The 23,051-nt window shown below is 54.0% G+C and overlaps 1 protein-coding gene across 2 annotated transcripts in view; it reads right to left on the reverse strand.

Annotated features, from left to right (window-relative positions):
* The window catches only part of KCNQ4 (potassium voltage-gated channel subfamily Q member 4), a 56,207-nt gene that overhangs the window by 22,033 nt on the left and 11,123 nt on the right, over nt 1-23,051 (reverse strand). For both annotated transcript variants that reach the window (XM_036256466.1, XM_036256467.1), the window contains exons 2-4: nt 1,816-1,906; nt 1,064-1,190; nt 680-855 (exon numbers count right to left, since the gene is read on the reverse strand). In XM_036256466.1, the coding sequence (XP_036112359.1) occupies nt 680-855; nt 1,064-1,190; nt 1,816-1,906 (394 nt within the window). The remainder of the gene's footprint in view (nt 1-679; nt 856-1,063; nt 1,191-1,815; nt 1,907-23,051) is intronic.

Consider the following 23,051-nt stretch of genomic DNA (forward strand, 5'->3'; position numbering starts at 1 on the left):
GCCTGGCTTGCAGGTTCATCCCCAGCCCAGGTCCGGCGCATGGGGGAGGCAATCAATAGATGTGTCTCTCTCACATCCAGGTTTCTCTCTCTCCTCTTCCCTCCCCCTTACGCTCTCTCTAAAAATCAATGGAAAAGATCCTCGGGTGGGGATTAACAACAACAAAGAAGTACCCCGCTTTGTAGTTCCCGGGCTCCGGTCCTACCCGCCTTTCTCGTCTGCTCCCTTCAGGGAGACCTTGCCCCTCCCTCCCGAAAGGGCCAGGCCCTCTTAAAACCGCAAGACACGCCCTGATCCCGCCCTTGACCCTCCAGGTTCCACCGCGCAGACCTCTACCCCCAGACCCATCTTGCCCCGCCCCCCAAAACCCACTTTCAGGCTTCGATCTGGTCCCACATCTAGATTCATCCCCATCCCACCCTCAGACCCCGTCCCAGCTCCCCACTTCTCTGTGCACGTAGACCCTCCAACCCAGAAGTTTGTAAGTGAGACCCTCAAGCCCTACCCCTCAGGCCCCGCCTCCTGGCCTGGTCCAGACTCCTGGACCCCACCTGGACCCAGCTTGGACCGTGGGTCCTGACCTCCAGGCCTCGACCGGTCGCGCCTCCCGCCCCGGGCTGCACTCCGGCCCCGCCCCCTGCTCGCCTGGCCCCGCCCCCGACACGCCCCCCGGCCTCACCTTGCTGTGCGCGTAGACCACGGAGCCCAGCAGCTTCCAGGTGCCGCCGCGGCGGTCCATGCGCACCATGCGTAGGATCTGCAGGAAGCGCATGCTGCGCAACGCGGACGTGGCAAAGATGTTGCCCTGCGTGCCCGCGGCGATGACGGCCACCGAGGCCACGAACACGATGAAGTCTGCAAGGGTGGGGATGGCGAGGTCACGGCCAGCGCCAGTGAACCCGAGGTCGGGGACTCCTGGGATCGTGGGGCCGGGTTGGGGATTGGGAGGGTCCGTTGTGTCTGTGCCAGAAGCCAGGGTCCGGGTCAGATATGGGGTCAGGGTGTCAACCCTGGGGCTTGGGGTCAAGGGTAAGGCGCGGGGGTGGGAGGCGGGCCTTGTTACCGATGACACAGAAGGGTTTTCTGGCAAAGCGGAAGCGGCCCTGCCATCCTCGGTAGCGGCAGCAGCATCCAGCGGACCAGACACGGATGATGTACTCCAGGCCAAACACCACGATCATCACAAATTCCTGCGGGGCCAGGGGCCTGAGTTCTCCCCAGTCTCCAGCCCGGAAACAGCCTGGAGTCCCTGGGTTAGGGGTACTAGGATTTCCTCAGATCACCTCTTCTGCAGGTTCCTACACCTAGATGACCCTGAGGAGGATTCTAAAAGGCAGGTGGCCCCTTCCAAAGAGACTGAAAGTCCAAGTCTGTCCTCTCTTTACATCCCCATGAGCTGTCTGGGTTTTTCTCCTCACCCCTTCTCCCCCTCCCAGTCATCCCAGACTCTGTGAAGCAGACTAAGTAACATAAAGGGTGGCTGTGTGTTAACTGACCCCCTCCAAGATGCTTCTGTTGGCGCGGGGAGTGGGGAGGCTCGCTAGGGGTGGAGTTAGCAGTTTGGGTCCTGAGAAGGAGTGGTGACCTACTCACCTCCTCTCTCGACCCATCATAAGCCCTGGCATAGAGGCAGGAGGTCCCTCAACACCTGCTATAAAGCAGGAGAAACCCAAAGATGGGCAGCCACCAGCTCAGGGAACACAGCACAGCAGGCCACTCTCTGAGCCATGGTATAAGAAGCTTCTCTCCAACCTTCACCCTGAGCCTCTCTCCTACCTCACACAGCCTCCCTCAGACGGGGACTCCAGCACTCACCAAGATGAGGAGACACTCATTGGCAAGTTCCTGGTGCTCCTGGATAGTGGACAGCACGGACAACACCAGGCAGGTGAACACCAGCAAAAATCTGCAATTGCAGCATGAAAGGAAGGGTTAGACTGCTGGATGGACAGGACAGCCAAGGAGCCTCAGTAGGGGGCTGTAGAGTCAGAGGAGGAGGAAAGCATTAATTGAGAAGAGTTATGTGGAAAGCAGATAAAAGAATCAGAATCAGAGTTCCCTGGAAGTGTGGCTCTGTGCTGAACACCAAAGGGAGAAGCCCCCAAGCTCTGGGCTGCTGAGCTCAGAGGCACTTCACAATGCTCTCAACTGCCCTTGATGCAGGTTGTAGTTAGAGAAGTGGTCACTCAGCTCTGAGGGGTAGGTTGATCTGGGCTGGCAGTGGGAACAGACTGGCCCAAGGTCCCACAGTCAGGAACAACACCAGGCTCAGCCATTCACAAGTGTGGCCTCAGCCCCTAGGCTCAGATTCAAGGTTGTCTTGAGAGAAATACAACAGGTCAGCAGCTGAGGGAGGGGAGGGAGCCCCCATTCCCTATGATCCCTGCGGTGGCTTGGCTTTATCTGCAGAATGGGGTCAATTGCCCTTACCTTTGTGGGCACTTAAGAAATTAGATAATGAGACAGCTATGGAAGGAATGGGGACTAGGGAGATCAGGTAGGGAAAGAAGGATGCAGAGTGCAGAGGGGGAGAGGGTGTGAAGAGGGGAGTCAGGCAGCGAGGAGCCCTGACATGGAGGCCTACAACTCCCCTGAAGGCAGAGGGAAGGGATGGAGTGGCCCAGAACCAGATGCTTGGACAAGGAAGGAACTTGAGAATCCGACTCTTCCACCACTTTCCTCAACCCCAATTGCACACGTAAGGAAACTGAGGCCCAGAGAGCAAAAGGCATTGCCTAAAGTTACTGAATACGTCCAGGATGAGATGGGAGCCAGGATCCTAACTTCCCAGTGGATGGGCAGAAGGGAAAGGGCACAAGGACAGAAGCTGGTGGCCTCGGGAGGATGTGAGTGTGAGGGAGACAGGATGAGAGGCACAGCTGCAGATGCAGCAAAAGGGAGCGCGGCTGGACTCCCAGAGGCCCTCCTCTTCGGGATGGGGGGAGGGGCACCCTGCTGAACATGCACGTGCCCTGGAAGAGACGCCTGAGGGAATGGACTTCTCTGGAAACACATCCCTTGTGGACTGACCCACACAGTCTTCCCCAAATGTCCCATCTCCCTACCTGGGGCTGCTGATGCTGCATTCTGCCTAAAACACCTCACTGTGGCAGCCTGCTGAGTCTGCCGCCCTTCCCCCACACAGGAGCATGGCAGCCTGCTGAGCCACCCCCCCTTCCTCCACACATGCTCCCTGTTCTGAGGGGCCCTCAGGGATGCCCCCTCCTCCTACTTTCCCCTCTCAGAGCTGGTGTCCCTGTATGTGGCCCAAGTCACTTTCTACATGGCTTTATTTATGTTCATGTTTCATAGTGTCAGTCATGGGCTGGGAGTCAGAAAGACCTGGGTTTGAATTCCAGTCTTGCCATGTGTGGCCCTGGGAAAGTCACCTCCCTTCCCTGAGACAGTCTCCTCATCTGTAAAGCGGGGTCTGGCAGGACAGAAACATGGAAAGGGTATGGCTCCACCCTGACCCACTTACACCTCCTTGGACAGGGCTCCCTGCCTGTTGGAGGGCAGGTATAGGGCTGCGTCCCAGCACATGCCCCTGGGTAGAGGAGGTAGGTGGCAGGTGGCAGTAAAGGGTTTTGGATGAATGAGGGAGGAGGAGGCCTCCTTGGCCAGTTCCAGACAAGAGCTAAGTCAGCGAAGACATAGGGCACAGGGGAGAGCACCCGCTCCTCCTGTTCAATAATTAACCACAGAAAACAGCAGCCACATCCACTGGGGTAGGAACTGTCGCTGACACAGGGCTTAAGGGCAGAGGACCCTCCCTGAGGTCATCTCATCCAGCCCCCTCCTCTGGGAAGGGCTGCAGCCAAATCTCAATGGACCTTTACCCCAACGCTGGACAGTCAGCCTTCAGTCCATTGCTCAGCCACACCAGGGGTTGCCTACTGGGTATTTCAAACAATTTTTTTTCTCAACATTTTTCTTTCAACACCAATAGTTACACATCTATAAGTGTCCAGGTCACAATAGGTTAAGTGAAAAAGGTAAATTATAAAACCTTAAGGGCAGTGTGATCCCAGTTTTTAAAATGTAGATGTCTTTTACATACAGTAGACCAAGAGTCAGTGGGACTTATCTCTGGGGGCAAAGTTAAGAGTGACGTGGTTTTGCTTTGCTTTTTGCTTCTCTGCATTTCCTAATATTTTTTAGAATAAACATGAATATTCTTTTGCCTCTGTACCTTGTTTCCTGAGCCCATTTTTTCTACAGCTCACTTTCACCCTCTGTGACTTCCTAAATACATTTTTTCTTATAGTTTGACTTTTTTATAGTAGTCTCTCTCTGACCTCTTTCTTAGCCAGAACTCAAGTCCCAAGGTTGCTGAACGTGGTCCGGCCTGACTCCCCCGGTCTAACACCTGGCGCCGGTTCACCACCAACGTGTGCACATGGGGAATTCACATGAGCATGAAAATCCCAAAAACATAAAGCGAAATGAGACGTAAATGTCATTCAGAGCTAAGGAGGGAGAAGTAAAGCAAGTCACAGGTAGATGAAAAGAGCTATTGCTTAGTATATTGAGCCATCTTGAAACAATAAGTCACAAAAAGGGCTTTAATCAAATGGGTCCTGCTGGTCCCTCCTTGTCAATTACACCTAATGTTTTCCATGTTAAAATACAGTCACTTATCTATGATGATAGTTCCCTTCCTGGAGCAAGTTCTTTGACTAAATTCTTTTTTTTTTTTTACAGAAGAAATGTGTGTTTTTTTTTCTTTATTAATTTGAGAGAGAGAGGAAGGGAGAGAGAGATAGAAACATCGATGAGAGAGAACATCAATTGGCCGCCTCCCGCATGCCCCACACTGGGGATTGGGCCCACAACCTGAGCATGTGCCGTGACCAGGAATCGAACCGACGACCTCTTGGTACACGGGTGGACGCTCAACCACTGAGCCCCACTGGCTGGGCTCTAAATTCCTTTTAGGCAATAAGGTGGAAGGTCAAATGTTCTTTCTGATTTTTCTGGGCTTTGATTGTTTTCCGTTTGAAATAATCTGCATGCCAAGTAGTGAATCTTGGGGTGACTCATTCTGAACCCCTATCCTTACTTACAATGTAAACAACTTTATCAAGGAGATTAATGTCAATTAAAACATTGACACAGTATTCTAGCCATTAAACATCAATATTGTGGACCCAGAGGAGAAACTTGTTTGATGTGAACCCTGAGAAGAAATTTATCTGGTGAGATGGACTTCCCACGGTAAACTGAGGGCCCAAGTTTTATAAATAATAAGAGTTTAGCAGGGATTTGCTGATGGGGCTCCTCACATACTCTAAAAAAAATAAAAAAGAATAAACATGACTAATCACAAACTAATATAAATTTTAAAGCACATTCTTTAAAAATACAAACCGGAGCCCTGGCTGGTTTGGCTCAGCGGTTAGATCGTCAGCCTGCGGACCAGAGAGTCCTGGGTTCAGTTCCTGCTAAGGGAACAGTCTGCAGTTTGTCCCTGGCCCCAGTTGGGGTCGTGTAGGTGGCAAACACTCGATGTATCTCTCTCACATTGATGTTTCTCTCTCTCTTCCTTCCTCTCTCCCTCCCACTCTATAAAATAAATGCAAAAATGTCCTCGGATGAGGATTAAAATATATGTGTGTGTGTGTGTGTGTGTATATATGTGTGTGTATATATATACATACACACACAAATGGGGGAGGGGGAGTCCACTGTCAATCCTGCCCCCACCCCCTTACACAATAGCCTTAGTCTTTAGCGGGTGTGAGGGGTGACAGTCTCTCCCCAGAGCCCAGCCCAGATGTCCAGCTGCCTACTCAATGCTCTCCATAAATGTCTAGTGGCCTCTGACACCTAATGTGTCCAAAGACACACTCCCAGTTTGCCCTCAGATCTTGCTCCTCTCCAGTCTCCCCATCTCAGTAATGGCCCCACCCAGGGGCTCAGGCCTCGACTTGACTCTCCTTTCTACCACCCTCCACATCCCATTCTTCAGAAATTTCTATTAGCTCTACCTTCAGAATCCATCCCCGGACAGACCATGGCTCACCATCCTGACCCAGCCACCACCTTCTGGCTCCTGACTGGTCTTCCTGCCTCCAGGCTGGCCCTACTGTCACCCACTCTCTTCAAAGCAGCCAGAGTGATGTTCCGGGAGTGCAAAACCAGAAAGCAGCATTCTCCTCAAAAAGCGCCACTGACCCCCCATCACACTGAGAGACCGAAGTCCAACCCCGCAGCATGTCCAGCAAGGCCCTCTGAGATCCGGCCCCACCCCCACCTCTTGAACTTGATCTCCCCTCTCAACCCTCCATCACTGGATTCCAGCATCCTGCCATCCTTGCCCTTCCTGGGACACGCCAAACCTTTTTCCACCTCCAGGCTTTGCACTTACTTTGCTGTTTTCTCTGCCTATTTATTGCTCCCTTACTCATCCACCTCCCTGTTGAAACATCACCTCCTTGGAGTCCCCAGCCACCTCCTCTCCAAAAGAACAGCCCATCTGCACTCTCTCTCCCTTTACCCTGCTTTGTTTATTTTTTTCATAGCACTGTTGAAAGCCAGAGTAAATGAATAGCAGAACTGCATGTTAAACAAACATCAGGACATCATGTCACCAAAGTCCCCAGTCTGTACCCATTGAAAAGGCTCCCAAAGCTTTTAGCATCTTCATGAGAAGGGAAGAGAAGGCAGGCCCCTGACCTTAACCAGCTCCATTTGATAGATGCTGTTTTAAAAGCCCCTGGACCTCCCTCTGCCTTTATGCCCTGGCCAGGAGTTTCCTCACCCTAGATGCTCAGTACAGCCAAACAAACATACCGTTACTTAGCCTGATAGAGAACATCTTGTATTCCGGGCACCTGAATAATTGTTCCTATCTTCCAGTTGAGGAAATGGGGCCCAGGGAGGGACACACTTGCTCAAGATCACACAGTGAATCAGTGACTGAGCTGGGGCTAGAAGCCCAGCTCAGGTTGACCTCCAGCTGCCTTGGCCCTCCTGAGGGGTCCTCACACAGACCCCCCCACTCACTGGACAGCAGAAGAGGTGTCTGGAGCTTAGGGGAGGAGGAGGTGAGGGAAGGAGCCCTGAGCTGGGTGCGGTTATGTCTGCCAGGACCAGTGTGACTTCATTCATGCAACCAATAAGGACTGTAAAGATTGGCTCTGGCCCCATCTGGGGCCTCAGTTTCTCCATCTATACAATTGTAGATGATACACAGGAGCTGGCTGTTTGGGCCTCTATAATCACCCCAGCAGAGAGGCCAGACTGGTAGCCACTTTCTGGAGCATCTTTGTCCATCATGTCCGACAATTTGGAGCCCTTGCCCAGCCCAGGACGCAGAGCTGAGACAGGTGGGTGCTGCCAGGCTGGCTCTCCCTGGCTGGGGCCTATTGTGAGACTCCTCACAACCTTTCCTCCATACCCCACCCCCACCCCCACCCCTCTGTGACTATCCCACTCACTCAAGAGGTCAGCAAGGAATAGGCGAATAGTTTGCTTAGAACTGCGGTTCTCAAACTATAGCAGGCGTCAGAATCACCTGAAGGGCTTGTGCAAATACTGATTGGTGGGCCCCACTCCTAGAGTCTGCTTCAGGAAATGGGAAGTGGGGCCTGAGGCTCTGCATTTCTACAAAGTTCCCAGCTGATGATACTCCTCTGGAGACCACACTTTGAAAATCACTGACTTAGCTAATGGGAGTGGTTGTGGTTGACCAATTATTAGCTACATCAGGCTTCTTAAACAACCGTACTCATTGCCTTCTCTGCCCCTCTTCCCCCAACCTTCCCAGCATAGCTCAAATCACTGCCCAGAAGGAGCCACAGAGCAGGGGAGCGAGGAAAGCCCTTCTGGGGAGGCGGGTCTCATGCCAACATTGGCTTTACCCCGGATTCACTGTGACCCTGTAACCAGGGCTCCTGCTGGCCAGGCGCTGTGCCAGGCCCTCGGCATGCATTTTCTTCATCACTCGTCACAACCCCGTGAGAGCAGTGCCCTACCACCCACGGCTGACCCACGAGGAAGTGGAGGCTCAGGAAGGTGTACTCTGATTGATACACAACTCCATGAATATACTAAAACCATTGAATTGTACACTTGGAAAGGGGTATATGGTATGTGAATTACATCTCAATGAAGCTGTTATTCAGAAGGAAAAAAAGATAGGAAAAAAATTATACTAGGTTGTCCAAAATCATAAGGTTGGAACCTTAACCAAATCCCACCTTGACCACCAAGCCATACTGCCTCTCAGGGCCTTAGTTTCCCTGTCTGTACCATGAGGTTGGGGATGTCCGTCTAATGACTCTCCAGCAGTGGGGTAGAAGGGAGAAGGGCAGCCATGAGCTCAGTTCCAGATCCTCTGAGATGTTCCCTGGAGAAACAGATGCCTGGAGGCTAGAAACTTGGGGATATAGGGAGTTGTCCACACAGCAGGAAAGAGGTTATTGCCTAACCTCTCTGAGTCACATTCACTTAAGAAACATTAATTGCTATCTACGTACAGCCAGGTTTATTGTAAAGCTAGAAATAAATAATCAAGGCCCCCAAGAAATTAACAAGCATCACCCAGCAATGACATGATGGACAAGGTGATGACAGTGTGCCCAGGGGTGGGGGGAGCCCCAGGGCAGCTTTAGCAGAGACAAGTGGGAGGTCAGTGAAGACTTGTTGGAGGAGGTGATGAGGACAGGGTGCCAAGCAGAGGAAGCAGTGCAAGCCCAGGGCGGCCACCAGTTCCGGGTGGTGATGGCCCGAAATAAAGAGGCGCTGGAGAAACCAGAGAGGGCCAGATCCAGGGGCTCGGGCAGCACCCTCAGGCATTGTGAACATTGTCCGAAAGGCAATGGGGAACCACTGAAGAGTTCTAAGAGAGAGAATGACAGGTCCGCTTTGTGTTTCAGGACTGCCGCTCAGGGCCAGTGTGGAGTGTGGATTAGAAGAGGAGCAACAGATAAGGAAAAGCAAGTAGAAGGCTCTGCAATAATTAAGATTGTAGAGAGATGATGATGGGAGCACTAAAGGGAAGTGGAGGCCTGGAGAACTTTTTAGGAAGTAGGTAGGTAGGACTTGGTGACTAACTGGGAGAAGGACTCATGTTTCTGGGGTGGGCACCAGGATGGATGAAGGTGCCAAGTGTGAACTATGATAGGAAACCCCAGTGGAGGAACAGGTGTGGGGGTGATGAGTTCCACTGTGGACGTGTTGAGATGGAGAGGGCCAAGGGACACTGGGCAAACACTCTGTAGGTATGAAGAGAGAGACCCGAGCCAGAAATGCAGATATGGGGGTCATCAGGGTAGAGGTGGCAACTGAGGCCATGGGAGCAGCTGAGACAATCAGGAGAGCCTGTGACAAATTTAGAGACAGCCCAATGGAACCGCAGATGTGCAGAGAGAGGAGAGGCCCTCTAACCAGACTGGGAAGGAAAGCAGAAGAGAGAGGAGCCAGGCCAAGCGAAGAAAGTGTTTAAGAAGGAGGGAGTGGACGGCAGCGTCAAATGCTGCCAAGAGGTCAAGCGACATAAGCCCTGAAAAATGTTCATTGGGTTTGGTGACAGTTGGTCACTGGGTACCTTGGCAAGGGCAGCCTCAGAGGGAGCAGAGGACCAGAGCAGGCCAATGGGGGTGGGGCAGGGAGAGGGGCAGTGAGGAAGTAGAGACAGAGAGTGTAGGTATAACTACTTTAAGAAGTTTGACGCCCAGAGTAGAGGCTGAGATCGGCAGCAGGAGAACCATACAGAGCACAGGGAATTTTTTTTTTAAGATGAGAGAGGGAGAAGTTGAAGACATGGGAGAGAGAGAGGGAGTGATCAATGGATCAAGTCCCCAGGGCAGCAGGGAGGCAAAGGGCTAGTGCTGAGCAGAAAGGACCCAGCCAGCTTCCCTGGTGGCAGGTGTGAAGGGGGAAGACTGGGGGGGGGGGGCAGAGAGCTCCCACAGGAGTTTGAGCTCCTCTGAGGAGGAGGTCAGCTCCGCTTCTCCAAGGTGGGGAACAGGGTGGATGGCGGGGGCGGGGCGGGGGGGTCTAAAGAGGTTTGAGACAGCCTGTGTCAAGGATGGGAGGGGGAACTGACCGAGCCCTAGAGAGGGGTCCCTGGGGAACACAGTGAGGTGGGAGGAAAGATCTAGAATATTACAGGTGCTCCACACACACATTTTTGGTTTTGTTTGGTTTAGGGAATTTTGTTTTTGTTTTTAAACCTTGATGATCCTCAGAGGGAAGCAGACTGTGTGGGAGGAGGGGACACCCCATTAAAATCAGGCTAAAATGAATGCAGAACCAAGCCTTGCCCCTTCCTTCCTCCGGGGCTTCCTTCCTTCCTTCCTTCCCTGTCTCCATTGTCCCTCCTCCCAGACAGTCCTGCCAGTGTCTGCCACCTGCTTGGCCACTAGCTGGCTCCCTCATCTGGCCTTGGGAGTATGTAACCTCTTCCTCAGCTCCCAAACCAGGACCTCAAAGGCAAGGTGCTGTCTTCCCTCCTGGGGACAGATGGGTCCAACCTGTCCCCACTTAGCCAAAGTTCCTGGAGGGCAGAGGCCATGACCTTACCAGCTTCAGGTGGGGCTTCCTAGGCCCCAAACCTGAGCTGGCACCACAGAAGGGACTTCAGCTAGACCTGAGAGGCACTTCCTGATGGTGCGGTGTGGCCTGGAGGGCCCCAGGCTCCTCTGGGAAGAACAGGCTCTTTCTTTCTCGCGCAGGGGGACCAAGGGGAGGGGCAGTCAGCCAGGCCCCAGAGCAAGGCTCTTTCCAAGAATCCTCAGGGGCTGGGACAAGAAGTTTCCCCTGATCCAGCGATTCTAAATATGGCCAAGGGAGCAAAGCATGTGACCCGGGGCCCCACACCCGGGCTGCTGCACCGCGGCTGCTTCTCTGGTCCAGGGGCCGGTGCTGGGGCTCAGGGCCAGGGGCGAAGTCGCCATGGAGCCTCAGTTTCCCTGTCCAAAACATGAAGGTGAGGGACAGCTCGATGAGGGAGGAAGTCCCTTCAGCCTCTGACTCTGCAGCAGTGGGGTGGAGAGGAAAGGGCTGGCCCTCAGCTCAGTTCCAGATTCTCGGAGGATGTCCCTGGAGGGACAGCAGCCGCCAGCACATAGTACAAACTATGAAAAAAATGCCCCCCTTGGAGGACCAATTAGAAAAAGGCATTCTATTTCGCCTGGAAAATTATAAAAAGTTGACTCTTCTAGATGGCCGTGTTAGAAACAGGCACCCTTACTCTGAGCTGACTGCCCCTGGGCACAGTCAGATTCCAGCACCACCGGCATCCTCGCGGCCAGGCCCCTTGGCAGGCGCAGGAGGCCCGAGGACAAGGGGAGCCCCGAGGACGGCCCTGACAGCCGCTGCAGCCCTGGAAGGGCCAACTCTGTGTACCACATGGCTCCGTGCCCCTCTCCTGGCTGCCACTGATGCATCGTGAACTGGAGACTGACCCAAGAAAGCTGCTCCCTCGGTTGGGCTCAGCCAATCGGATTGTCTCTTTCAGAAGTGGAACCGGGAACCACAGAGGAAAGTGGGCGGAGGTGCGGAGAGTGGGCGGCGCCCGCTGCCCCAGGACCTCGGCTCCCTGAAGCCCAGATGTGCTTCGCCCAGATGTGCTTCCTGCCCTGACGCCAGAGCGGCTTCCCTCTCCCCGCAGCAGGGATCCTCTGCCGCCAGCCAACGTTTCTTGAGCTAGTATGAAGGGTCTCGGTCCCGCTACAGTACGGAAGGCAGTGTCTTCTGGACCAGATGCTTAATGAGTCCTAGCCTGGTCCTCGCCCACCTGGCCCCGCTCCAACCCCTCCTACTTGTTCTCACTGTTTCCCTCCGCCATGCAGGCCAGACTACCTGGTGTGCCAGGTAAGTGGGCTGAGCAACACAGCAACAGGAGCCAAGGGTGGGAACGAGAGGGAGCAGGGGCCATCCATCCGCTCAGGGCTGACCAAGCCGCGCTGACTCCTCAAATAAACAGAGCGTGGGAAACCCAAGCGGGAGGCCAGCAAAGTCAGAGCGAACTAAAGGGTGGAATTCAGGCGGCCTAGGTTTTAGAAACTTAAACAAAATGGTCAGTGAAAATCGTCCCCCCAGTTCCACCTGATCAGCTCCATGTGGATCGGGGTGACTGTTTTACATGCTATGCTGAGCAAACGATTTCACTTGAACACAGAGCTTTGCTGCTTTTTTTTTTTTTAACGGGCAAAATCCACCGACTTGCAGGCTCAGGCCCACGCTCCTTAGCATCACTGCAAAGTAGGCCCTTGTCCACCCTGCCACCTCATTCTCCACCACTTGGTGCTCAACCTGGCACTGGGTACTCTGTTGTCATAGCTCTGTTCCCCACAACAGCAAGCAGGGCCTTTCTTCCTTCCTTCCCCACCTTTGCTCATGCTGCCCCTCCTGCAGCCTGGCTGAGTTAGGTGGGAGCACACCCCACCCCACCCCACCCCCCCACCCCACCCCCCCCCCCACCCCACCCCACCCCCCCACCCCACCCCCCCCCACCCCACCCCACCCCACCCCACCCCCACCCCCCCGCCATCCCCAGGGCGCCCTCAGGCTCCTTAATCTCCCATCCCCACCTCTATGCTCACCTCCACTGTAGTATTTACCTCAGCCATGAAAAGCTCTGTTTGAGTACCTGCCTCCTCCTACAGACAGAGAGCTGGTTGAGGTCCTGTCCTCTCTCCTTCAATGCCCTGTGCCTAACTCAGATTGGTGCTGGGCCGCCCTGCTGGCCACTCCTGACTCCACACTTCAACCTTCCCTGTAGCAGACAGGATTATGAGAGAACCTGGGTGGGTAGCAACTCCAGGAACCAAACAGCCAGCGCGACAGAGCATTCGCTCAGTCACTCACTCCCTCATTCATTTCGTAAGCATTTGCTGAGTGCTCCCCACAGAGTGGGCACAAAGACAGACAACGTCCCTGCCTTCATGGAGCTTGCATGGGGAGGAGGTGGATAATAAGCAAATAAAGATTCAAAGTGTGGACAAAAATGGGGCTATGCAATAAACCTCACAAGCTTGGAGGTGGGGAGGGACACATGGCAGGCTTGACAAAAGTAACCACACAGGATGTTCTGATGACAAATTCCTAACTGGGAAGATTATAGCAGGTATTCATGTCCCAGGCCTGTAGTTTCCTTAGCAAAGGTCAATCTTTATCTTATGTGAGCTCTGTCTATTGTCCTTATGCATCCAGGATAACATACCTTGGAAATGTCAAAGTAATTTTCTTTTCCTCAAAAGCACAAGAGATTTTTCCCCATTTGCTTTCTCCTGCCTCCTTTATTTACAACCAATGGATTTTATGTACCTTCCTTACTCTCCTCCTTTAAGTCTAATGTATAAAATAAGCTGCAAAACTATTATTCTCCAGAGCATTTGAGATCTTGCTCCTTGGCATATGTCATCAGTTTGGATCAAATAACTCATCAAAATTCTCTATAGGTTTGGACGTTTCTTACATCGACAAAAATGTCAGATGATGTCCGGCCGGTGTGTCTCAGTGGTTAAGAGTCAACCCATGCACCATGAGGTCACCGATTCAATTCCCTGTCAGTGCACACGCCTGGGTTGTGGGCCTGGTCCCCAGTGGGGGGCGTGCAGGAGGCAGCCAATCGATGTTCTCTCTCATCAATGTTTCTATCTCTTTCTCCCTCTCCCTTCCTCTTTCTCTAAAAATCAATAAAGAAAAAAAAAAATTTTTATGTCAGATGACAATGGAGAAAAATTAAGTAGGAAGAGGAACATTGGTATGGGACTCAGGGGGAGGTTACTTTATAGAGAGTGGTCAGGGAAAGCAGCTTTGAGAAGGTGACATTTGAGCAGAGATCTGAAGGAAATGAGGGCGTGAGCCATTCGGGTATCTGGGAGAAGAGGGATAAGCAAGTGCAAGAGACCTGAGCCAGAGGGTGCCTGGTGTGTTCCAGGACCATCAGGGAAGAAGTGCCCCAGGAGCGGGTAAGCAAGGGGAGAATGGGAGGCTGTGAGGGCAGAGAGGGCAGAGAGGCAGCGGAGGTGGGAAACAGATCATCTATTGGCTATTGTCAGGATTTGGGCTTTTACTCCAAGTGACATGAGGAGTTTTGAGCAGGGGAAACATGATCTGACTTATGTTTGCAAAAGATCACACAGGCTGTTGAATGGCACAGGGAGAGGGTGGAGGAGGGGGCAATGACATTTGCCCCCTGTGAGTTGGGACGCTAATAGTATAATTCAAGCAGGAGATGATGGTGATTTGTACCAGGGGGGAGTGGAGGTCGCACGAGGTGATCAAATACTGACTATATTTTGGCACTGAAAGATCCCTTATCTTTTGTTTCATTGATAGATGGGAAACTAAGTCCCAGAGAGGGACGTGACCTACCTGTGATCATACAGTAGATCAGAGGCAGAGCTGGGCCTGGTGCCCAGATTTCCCAATTTCTATGGTCATTTCTTTTGATTTTTCCTCTTTCTGTAGAAGGACCCAGGCACCTACCCCTCACCCCCACCTCAAAAATTCCCTCATCCCGCTGCCTTTCCTGCTGTATGTGACAGGGTGGCACTGGGTTCAAGGATTGCCCAGGCCTCCAGCTCTTGAGCCTGGCAGGGGTCAGGGTCACCTCTAAGGAGCCTTGTGTCCTCTGAATCAGCAGAACCTGTGCAAAGGGGGGAGGGAGGAGGGAGGGAAGAGTCCAAAACAGTGGAAGAGCTTTGTTCCCACCACTTGGTTCTCAGCACTCCAGGAGCAGAGAGGGCACCAAGAGCTGACAAGGTGGAACAGGATCTTGGGGAGGGCTGGGCCGCCTGGGGAGCGCAGGCCCTAAGACAGCTCAGCCTGGGAGTCCTGCAGACTCAGCCATTGAGGATCCCATCCAGTGGGAGGTTTAGGGGGCATGGTGGGAGAGTTTCAATGCTTTTGCTACTAATAAGCAAAGCAGCATGCAAATTCACGGGCCACACTTAGGCCAGTTGGTTAGAGCTGCCCTGAGAGCCTTGCTTCTCATTGGAATCCCAAGTCCAGGACCAGCAAGACTGACTCCAATGGACCCTTTCAGCTGGGCCAGGAGTGCAACTTCTCTGGGCCTGTTCCACAGCTAAGGTAGTTAAGGGGGTCTGAGGCTGGAAGCTGGAAGCACATCCGCAGACCCTCCCAGTTTCAGGGGAGAAGGCAGCAGCCTGCTTGGCGGCTCTGCGAGAGGTGTCAGGGTTGGGGGCAGCAGAAGGGGAGTCACAGGGTGTGGACAGAGCTCGGACTTTGGGTCAATGGGCTCTCTATCCTGACTCTGATAGAGTTACCACGCTCAGCTGAGGAATTGGGAAACTACTGCGGAATCTCAGTTAACTCCTCAGCACAAGGAAGGGGTAAGGAGGGCCCTATTTTTCGTTGATCCCTCTGGGATTAGTGATTTCAGCTTCCCAAATGGGAAGTGCCAGTCCAAGGGACTTCTAGAATCTCCGGAGGAGGGTCCTTTACACTTCATTGCATGGTGCTACTTGTGTGCATGGAAAGTCTAGCAAGACCTTCTTCTACCTCCAAACTCCCCTATACGTAATTGAATATATAATGATAGCAAGGAGGAGTCAGGGTAGACCAAAACAGAATGTCAATAGCTCATTAACCACAGAAAGGGTTGGAAAGGGACAAATTGCACCTCTGGTCCTGATGCCCCCACCTCTTCTGAGGAAAACAGAACCCTACATGTTTCGGAGCCAAAAGAACTGGCTTGAATCCAGCTCTGACCCCGACCCCTGCCAGGCTCAAGAGTTCAGCCTTGACCTCGCGACCTTGAGCAAGTGAGCTGGCCCTCTCTAGGACTCAGTTTCTCTGTGGATGGCGCCAGTGACCCCTGGTGCGGCGGTCTGAAGGCAGGGGTCCGGTCCGTAGAACTCCCGCGCTGAAGGGTTGGGGAAAGGCTTGGTCGGGTTCACTTGGGGACACAAAGAAGGTTGACACCAGGCGGGGCTCCTCGGGAGAGGGAGGGGTTCCTGGAGAGGAGGGCTCCTGGGGGACTCCTCCCCCGTCAGAGCCCTCGGCCTCCCTCCCCTGCAGGGGTCCTTCCTCTTCCGCAGAGGCGCCGGGTCTGCGCCCCGGGATCCGCTGAGCAAGCCCCACAGTTTCGGCGCGAGGAAGGGCCTGCTGGAAGGGGAGGGGCCCGCCTGGGGGGTGGACACCGTGGTGGGCGGGGCTCCGGGCCTGGGCGGGGCGGAGATTCGGCGACACCGGGCACCGCACGCGGGAGGGGCCGGGGCGGCGCTGCGGCTCCGGTTACCTCCCTGCGGCCTCCCCCAGCCCGCCGGCTTCTTTTTCCGTTTCCAAATTAACAATTGAAAACGCGGCGGCCTGAAAGGCGAGCAGTGGGCCAAGCGGAAAGTGTGAAGGTGCCGCCGCGCCCCCGACGACGGGGCGGAGAAGGGGGCGCGACACCCTAACTGCCCCGGGCTCGCCCACCCACCAGTGCTGGGTGCGGGGACTGAGTGCCCCAGGACCCAGGGGCGCCAACGCTCGAAGTCAGGTCCTGGCCTGATCCGGCCTCTGGTACTTCCCTGGCCGGTGTCGCAGGACCCAGTGCCCAGGCTCAGGGTGGTGCCAGGCCCCCAGGGGGGTCCGGAAGGCACTAAGGCTGGGTTACCACTCTCGAGGCTGAATGCCCAGGAGGGGCAGGTGCCAAGCAGCACCCTTATAGCACCGTCCTTAAGGGCTCCCAGAGTCGGGTAGGTTCGCGTGTCATTTCACCTTACTGAGCCAGTCATTTTACCTTAGTGAGACTCAATTTCTCATCTGGACAACTGGGAGGGAAGATAAGCGACCACACAGAGCTGCTGTGAGGAACAAATTAAATGAGAAGATGCATGAGGCTGACCCATAGTGCACACAATAGATTGTAGCTATTATTATCTTACGCTGATAATGATGGTGATACTGTGTCCCTGGCACCTCCACCTCCAGGCACAGTCAAAGGAGCTGTCCACCAATGGGCAATACTGGAGCTGAATGGTCTTTCTCCTCTTACTTCCTTAGGGCCTCCCCAAAGCCCCACTTGCCAAAGAAACTGAGGCCAGGAAGATCCGTGTAAGGGGCTCCAAGTCACCTGTGAGTGAAAGGAACTAGGGCCTGAGCCCAGGTCCTGACCCTTGGGCCTCTTCTTATGGAGACAGGTGGTCCCTGGGGTTGGGCCCTGGGCCTTGGACCACCCCTGCTCAGTGCCCTAAGAGATGGGTGCTCTTACCAGAGCAGCTGGAACAAATAAGTGAGGAATGAAGAGAGTCCCCACTCTCAGGCATCCAGGGGCATGGGCCAGAGAGCCGGAGGGTGGGTACCACCTGACCAGGGTCTCCCATAATGTAAGTTCCCTGAATGCAGCCACTTCATCTATCTTGTTCACCACTCTCTCTCCCACACCTGGAATAGGGCTTAATGCATTGTCGGTTCTCAATACATTTTTGTTGAGTGAATGAATGAGTAAATGAATGAGCAGGCCCCCTTTTATACAGCTGTGGTCTTCCACTCCGCCACCTCTGTGAAATGGACTGCTTTGCAGAGGGGATTTTCAGGTGATGTGCCCCTCTCCCCAGACTGGAGACTCAGCAATGGAATGGTGGGAGAACCAAGACAGAGTAAAGGAGGAAGAGATAGAAGAGGTTCTAGAGGGCAGTGGTGAGATCATCTCCTTCTTCCTAGATCTTTACTTCCCACTCCTGTCCAACCAAGGACTCCCTGCATTCCCCCTTCCTCCAGCCACCTCTTCACTGACCACCAGATTCCAGATTCACCCCACCCCACCCCATTTACCTCGCAGTCTGAGTGCCCCTCCCCTCTTTACAATACTACAATGGCCCCTTACTGTTTATAGTCTAAAACCCAAGCTCCTCAGCTCAGAGCATGAGGTTGTACCCACACTAAACATCAACCATACCTTATACATTTTCACCTTGGTGACTTTTATGCTCTCTCCTCTCCTTGGGCTGTCCCTCTTCCTGCTCCCCACCCCAATCTCTGATCTGCTTTGGAGAGAAGTGGTCTCCCAGCCTGGTTGAGATTCTCACCCTCTCTGGGCACCCCAGGCCCTCCTTATGCTGAGGCTGTTTCTAATTCTGTCCACCACCCACCACCATCTCATTAGAATCCATTCACCAAGGAAAAGGACAATCCTGACACCCCCACATTCCTCAGGCTGGCCCCACAGATGCTCAGACAGTATCTGGGAGGGAACAGAAAGACCTGGGTCACTAGGGCCTTGAGCATCAGTGAGCTGGGATTCTCCCACTGTCCTGTGAACCCTGAGAGTTCTGAGAAAGGGCGTCTTGCTTGGGTTGCTGCAGAGGTGGGTGGGTGGAGGGAGGGCTGATGCAAGCCCACCCCAAACACTGGTAGAGCTGGGAAAGAATACAAATGGAGACCCATATACTATAAGTCTAAATATTCATAAGTTTAAATCAAGCTAACAAGCTGTTAAATAACATATGTTCTATCCTTCCTGACACATATACCTTGGTAGGATCTGGAAGGCCAAGTTTGAATTTAAAACCGTGGATCCCTTGGAGTCCCAGGCTGGAATCTGGTAGGGAAGAGAAGGTCAGCCTCTGCTACCCTCCCAACCCCAGCCTATGTGCCCTCTTCTGTTCCCGCCAGGAGGGGCTTTAGCTAAACTCGTGTGGCTGCCCTAGCCTGCTCTTCCAGGCTACCCTGTGCTCACACGACAGTGAGTCGGGGTGATGGATCAGGACGGAGGCCTGTGCAAGCCCTGGAAACAGGCATGGGAATTTGGCCAGGGAACTCCAGGGTTACCTGGAATGTGCTCTAGAATAAGGAGGGCCGTGTACAGGCTCTGAATTGGTGGTGCACAGGGCCACACAGGCTGAGCGGGCAGAATTCTGAACTCCCACCCTGGATCCGCTCAGAGCAGCCCTGCTTTGTTCTGATGTATATACTGTGCTCCTTTGTCACGTTTCACTTAAGAACCAGATCTACTGCTTCCAGCAGTTTGCAATGTACTGATCTAGACCCTTTCCTCCGACTGAACACAGGGGAAACTGAAGTTACAGGGTGCCAGGGATCACTGTCACGTAGCAGATGACAGCAAACCCGGGACTCAAGCCTCGGACTCCTGCCACCTGCCCAGGCCTTGGCCTCCATGAGCACATTTCTGATCAGTAGGACCCTGTGCCTCCTTGACAGGCCAGTGGGAGGTAGTGAGTGCCTAGTCCAGAGCAGGGGCCTCCGGCCTTGACAGGGGGCTGCACCCTCAATTCAGATCACCCAGCTCAGGAGTGGACTGAGGCCCAGACCAGGCCCGAGAAGGAGAGGGAGTCCTGGTATAAATAACCGTGGGGGGCCGAGATGTTTGGGCTGTCTCCTAGGCTACGGCTGTGTGTTTACTGCCCAGCGAAGGGGGGCATGGCCCACACATTTGCCTCCCTGACTTGTAGCCAAATTTCTCCCAGAAGGGGTGGCCCAGGATTAGTCCCAAACACCCAGCTCTGCACCCCTATCAGGTCTTCCCCCTAACTCTGCTCCAGCATGGGCTCTGAACCTCCCTGACAGTGCCCTCATTTTTCAGGCCCAAATGCTGCATAGCATTGCATTTCATCAGATCCAAATGGCCCAGCATTTGCCCCCATAAGTCCCAATTCTGCTCAAATCGTGGGAGGGTGAGGAGCAAGAGCAGGGCAGGAGAAGGCCCCAAGTAGAGGAGCTGGGTGTGTGCCAGGGATCTGAGCTGGGGCTGCTGGGCATGGGGGCAGGGACAAACTCTCCCACGGCCCTGGCCAAGGCAGAGGAGGGCTGCACCCCCGGATTAGGAGAGTGCAAATCCCTCTCCCAGCCTGGTGCCCACCCCATGCCTGTCATGTGCAGGGCATTAGATGGCCAGACACCATCCTTGCTCACTCCACAGCCAGTTCCTGTCCCCAGCCAACCAAGTCAAGAGAAAAAACCCTCGGTGCAGGAGGGCAAGTGGAAAGATTCCCCATGGGGCAGCAGCTGCAGCCTGGCCAGAGCACTGAGGCACAGGAGTTGGTGTGAGCCAGGTCGCACACTCACGCACGTGCATGCCCACACACAAACATACTCTGTCCAGCCAACTGATGGGTTTTGCTTGGGACATCAGCTGATTTTCACTGAGAGCAGAGGCTCAAAATTGGGGCTATGTTGGTCAAGGGTCCTAGACAGGTACATGGACACCTGGGCTCCAGCCCTATATCAGCTACTTCTCAGCTGAATGACCTTGGGCAAGTCATTTCCTCTTTCTGATCCTCAATATAGAATAATGGATCTTCCTCCAGGGTAGGTATGAGAATTCAGTAGGATTCACTGAGCAAACATTAACTAAGCTCCACCCTGGACTAGGCATGCCTTAAAATGTGTGAACTATCCGGAGGGAGAGGGGACATCCTTCCTAGTAGGAGGTAGCATTTTGGACCCAGAGGGTGATGCTCAGAGTTGTGAAGAGACTGCCGAAAACCACCCAGAGGGGACCAGAGCTGCCAGTTTGTGGAGAGGTTTTTACAGCCGCTTACTGTTCTTGGGTACGGCTGAGATTCTTGGGCTGAGCCTGGGTTCCAGTCTGGGCTCTGTCATGGACCTTAGCCCATACCCTATTCTGGGCTTCAGATTCCCCATCAGTAGAATGAGGGGCTGGGTGAGACCTAACCCTCACTGAGCTGTGAGAGGGGAGGGAGGGGGGAACTGAAGCAGGCTAAGCCACCTGGGCTCTGCCCCTTTCTCCAGGGCACCCCACCATTAACTGGGCCAAATCCCTAGGTGTCCTCTGGGGCAGTTGTAAGGCCACTATTCTGGGGAGTTTTATAGACCCCAAGCCCGTATCCCTAGAGTCCTTTTGCAGGCAGCCTCCGGGCCTGCACCCACCCCCTCTGCTTCCAAGGCCTGCCTCAGCTCAGCCACACACACCTTCCCCCAGGCCAGGCTTTGCATAAGCAGCTGTGCTTTCCCTATAGGCAAAGTCCTGGGCTTCCAGGCCAGGTCCAGCCAGGCCCTGGCAGGGTTAGTGGGCAGCTCCAGAAAGGCCACTCAGAGGGCTGGGCCAGGAGGGGAAGGCAGAGGGAAGAAGAGGCCAAGTGGATGGCATTCCCAGAGCTCCCTGCCAGTCTCCTCCCCTACCATCCTCCTTGCCAGACCCAGAGAGATGTTTCTAAAACACTAACATGCCCATGGCACTCCGGCCTTCAGTTCCGTTTCCTGAATTCAGTCTCATCCAGGAACTCACTGCTCCTCAGCCTGGCATCCCCAGCCTGGCCTTGCTCATGTGCCAGCCTCTTCTCTGCATACCTCTTGCCCCTCTAGGCTCCCAGTCTCCTGACCTCTTGCAATTCTTTGTAAATGCCATGATCAGCATTACCTCTGGGCTTGCCCATGCCGGTCCCTCTTCCTGGAATACTGTTCCCTGCTCCTTTTTTTTTTTCTTCATTGATTTTTTTTATCCTCACCTGACGACATTTTTGCATTCATCTTCAGATAGAGCAGGAGGAAGAGAGGAAGGGAGAGAGAGAAACATACACATGAGAGAGACATTGACTGGTTGCCACCAACACGACCCCATCTGGGACTGGGGACAAATTGCAACTGAGGTACGTGCCCTTAGCGGGAACCAAACCCAGGTCTCTCTGGTCCGCGGGCTGACGCTCTAACTGCTGAGCCAAATCGGCCAGGGCTCTTTATTGATTTTTAGGGAGAGAGAAAAATAGAGAGAGAGATAGAAACATCTGTGAGTTAGAACATTAACTGGCCGCCTCCTGGGGATCTGGCCCACAACCTAGGCATGTGCCCTAACCAGGAATTGAACCAGGGACCTCTTGGTGCATGGGTCAACACTCAACCACTGAGCCACACTGGCCGGGCCCCTGTTCCTTTTTGCCGGATGGACTCCTACTTCTTATCTTTCAGTTCTCAATTTAAACTTCTTTCGGGGGGGAGTCTTCCAGCCATGCCCATTTTGGGGCTGGGTTTGGCCCCTCTTTGCTGAACTCCCACAGGACTCCATGGTGCCCAGACAATTGCCAACCTCCTGGCCCATCTCCCCCAGGGAGCAGGAGGTCTGATTCACTGCTCTGAACCCAGCATCTTGGATAGGGCCTGGCCTGGAGGGATTGTCAGAGAAGGCTTCCCACATGTGAGAGAGCAAGAAGGAAAAAGTGAGTCTCCAGTATAAAATTGGGGTGGGGACAGGACCTTGAACTTTAAGCCTCAGCTGGTCCTGATACCAGCCTCCCAGCAGGCAGCCCAGCAGGGCGAGTGGGTGTAGTATAGCACATGAGATCACAGCCCCGAGAGCTGGCTTTCTGGAGTCTAAATCCTGGCCCCACTATCTAAACTCAGACAAGCTACTCAACCTCTCTGTGCCTCGGCCTCCTCATCTGGAAAACGGGCAGAACAATCGTGCCCACCTCATTGGCTGATGAGAGGAAAAGGGAGAGAAGGTGTGGCAAGTTCTCCGAGCAGCGTCTGGCACTGTACGGGCCTGATAAGCATTTGCTATTATTATCTTTGTTATTATTGAGAGCACACAGGAGAAGGAGGCTGCGACTCAGAGGAGAGAGGGAAGTGACTGCTAGGAGCCACCCCGAAGGAAGGTGTCTCCTGCCTTCCCACCCCACCCGCACCCCTAGGTGCCCTCAGCTGCCCTGGCCACCGCAACCCTGAAAACCTGCTCCCATCCTCTCGCACCACGGACGCCTTGCACACTCACGCCCTCTCGCACCACGGACGCCTTGCACACTCACACCCCCTTGCACCACGGACGCCTTGCACACTCACGCCCTCTCGCACCACGGACGCCTTGCACACTCACACCCCCTCGCACCACGGACGCCTTGCACACTCACACCCTCTCGCACCACGGACGCCTTGCACACTCGTGCCCTCTCACACCACGGGTGCCTTGCACACTCGTGCCCTTTCACACGAGACTCCTTGCACACTCACACCCTCTCGCACCACAGACGCCTTGCACACTCACGCCCTCTCACACCACAGACTCCTTGCACACTCAGGCTTAAACTCCCATCCTGCTGAGTATTCACCACTTGTAGGCTGCGTGGCAGTGACAGGCTGAACCTTTAAACTCCAGTGTCCCCTTCTACACGATG

The sequence above is a fragment of the Molossus molossus genome, unplaced genomic scaffold (assembly GCF_014108415.1).
Source record: "Molossus molossus isolate mMolMol1 unplaced genomic scaffold, mMolMol1.p scaffold_m16_p_12, whole genome shotgun sequence".
Taxonomy (NCBI): Eukaryota; Metazoa; Chordata; class Mammalia; order Chiroptera; family Molossidae; genus Molossus; species Molossus molossus.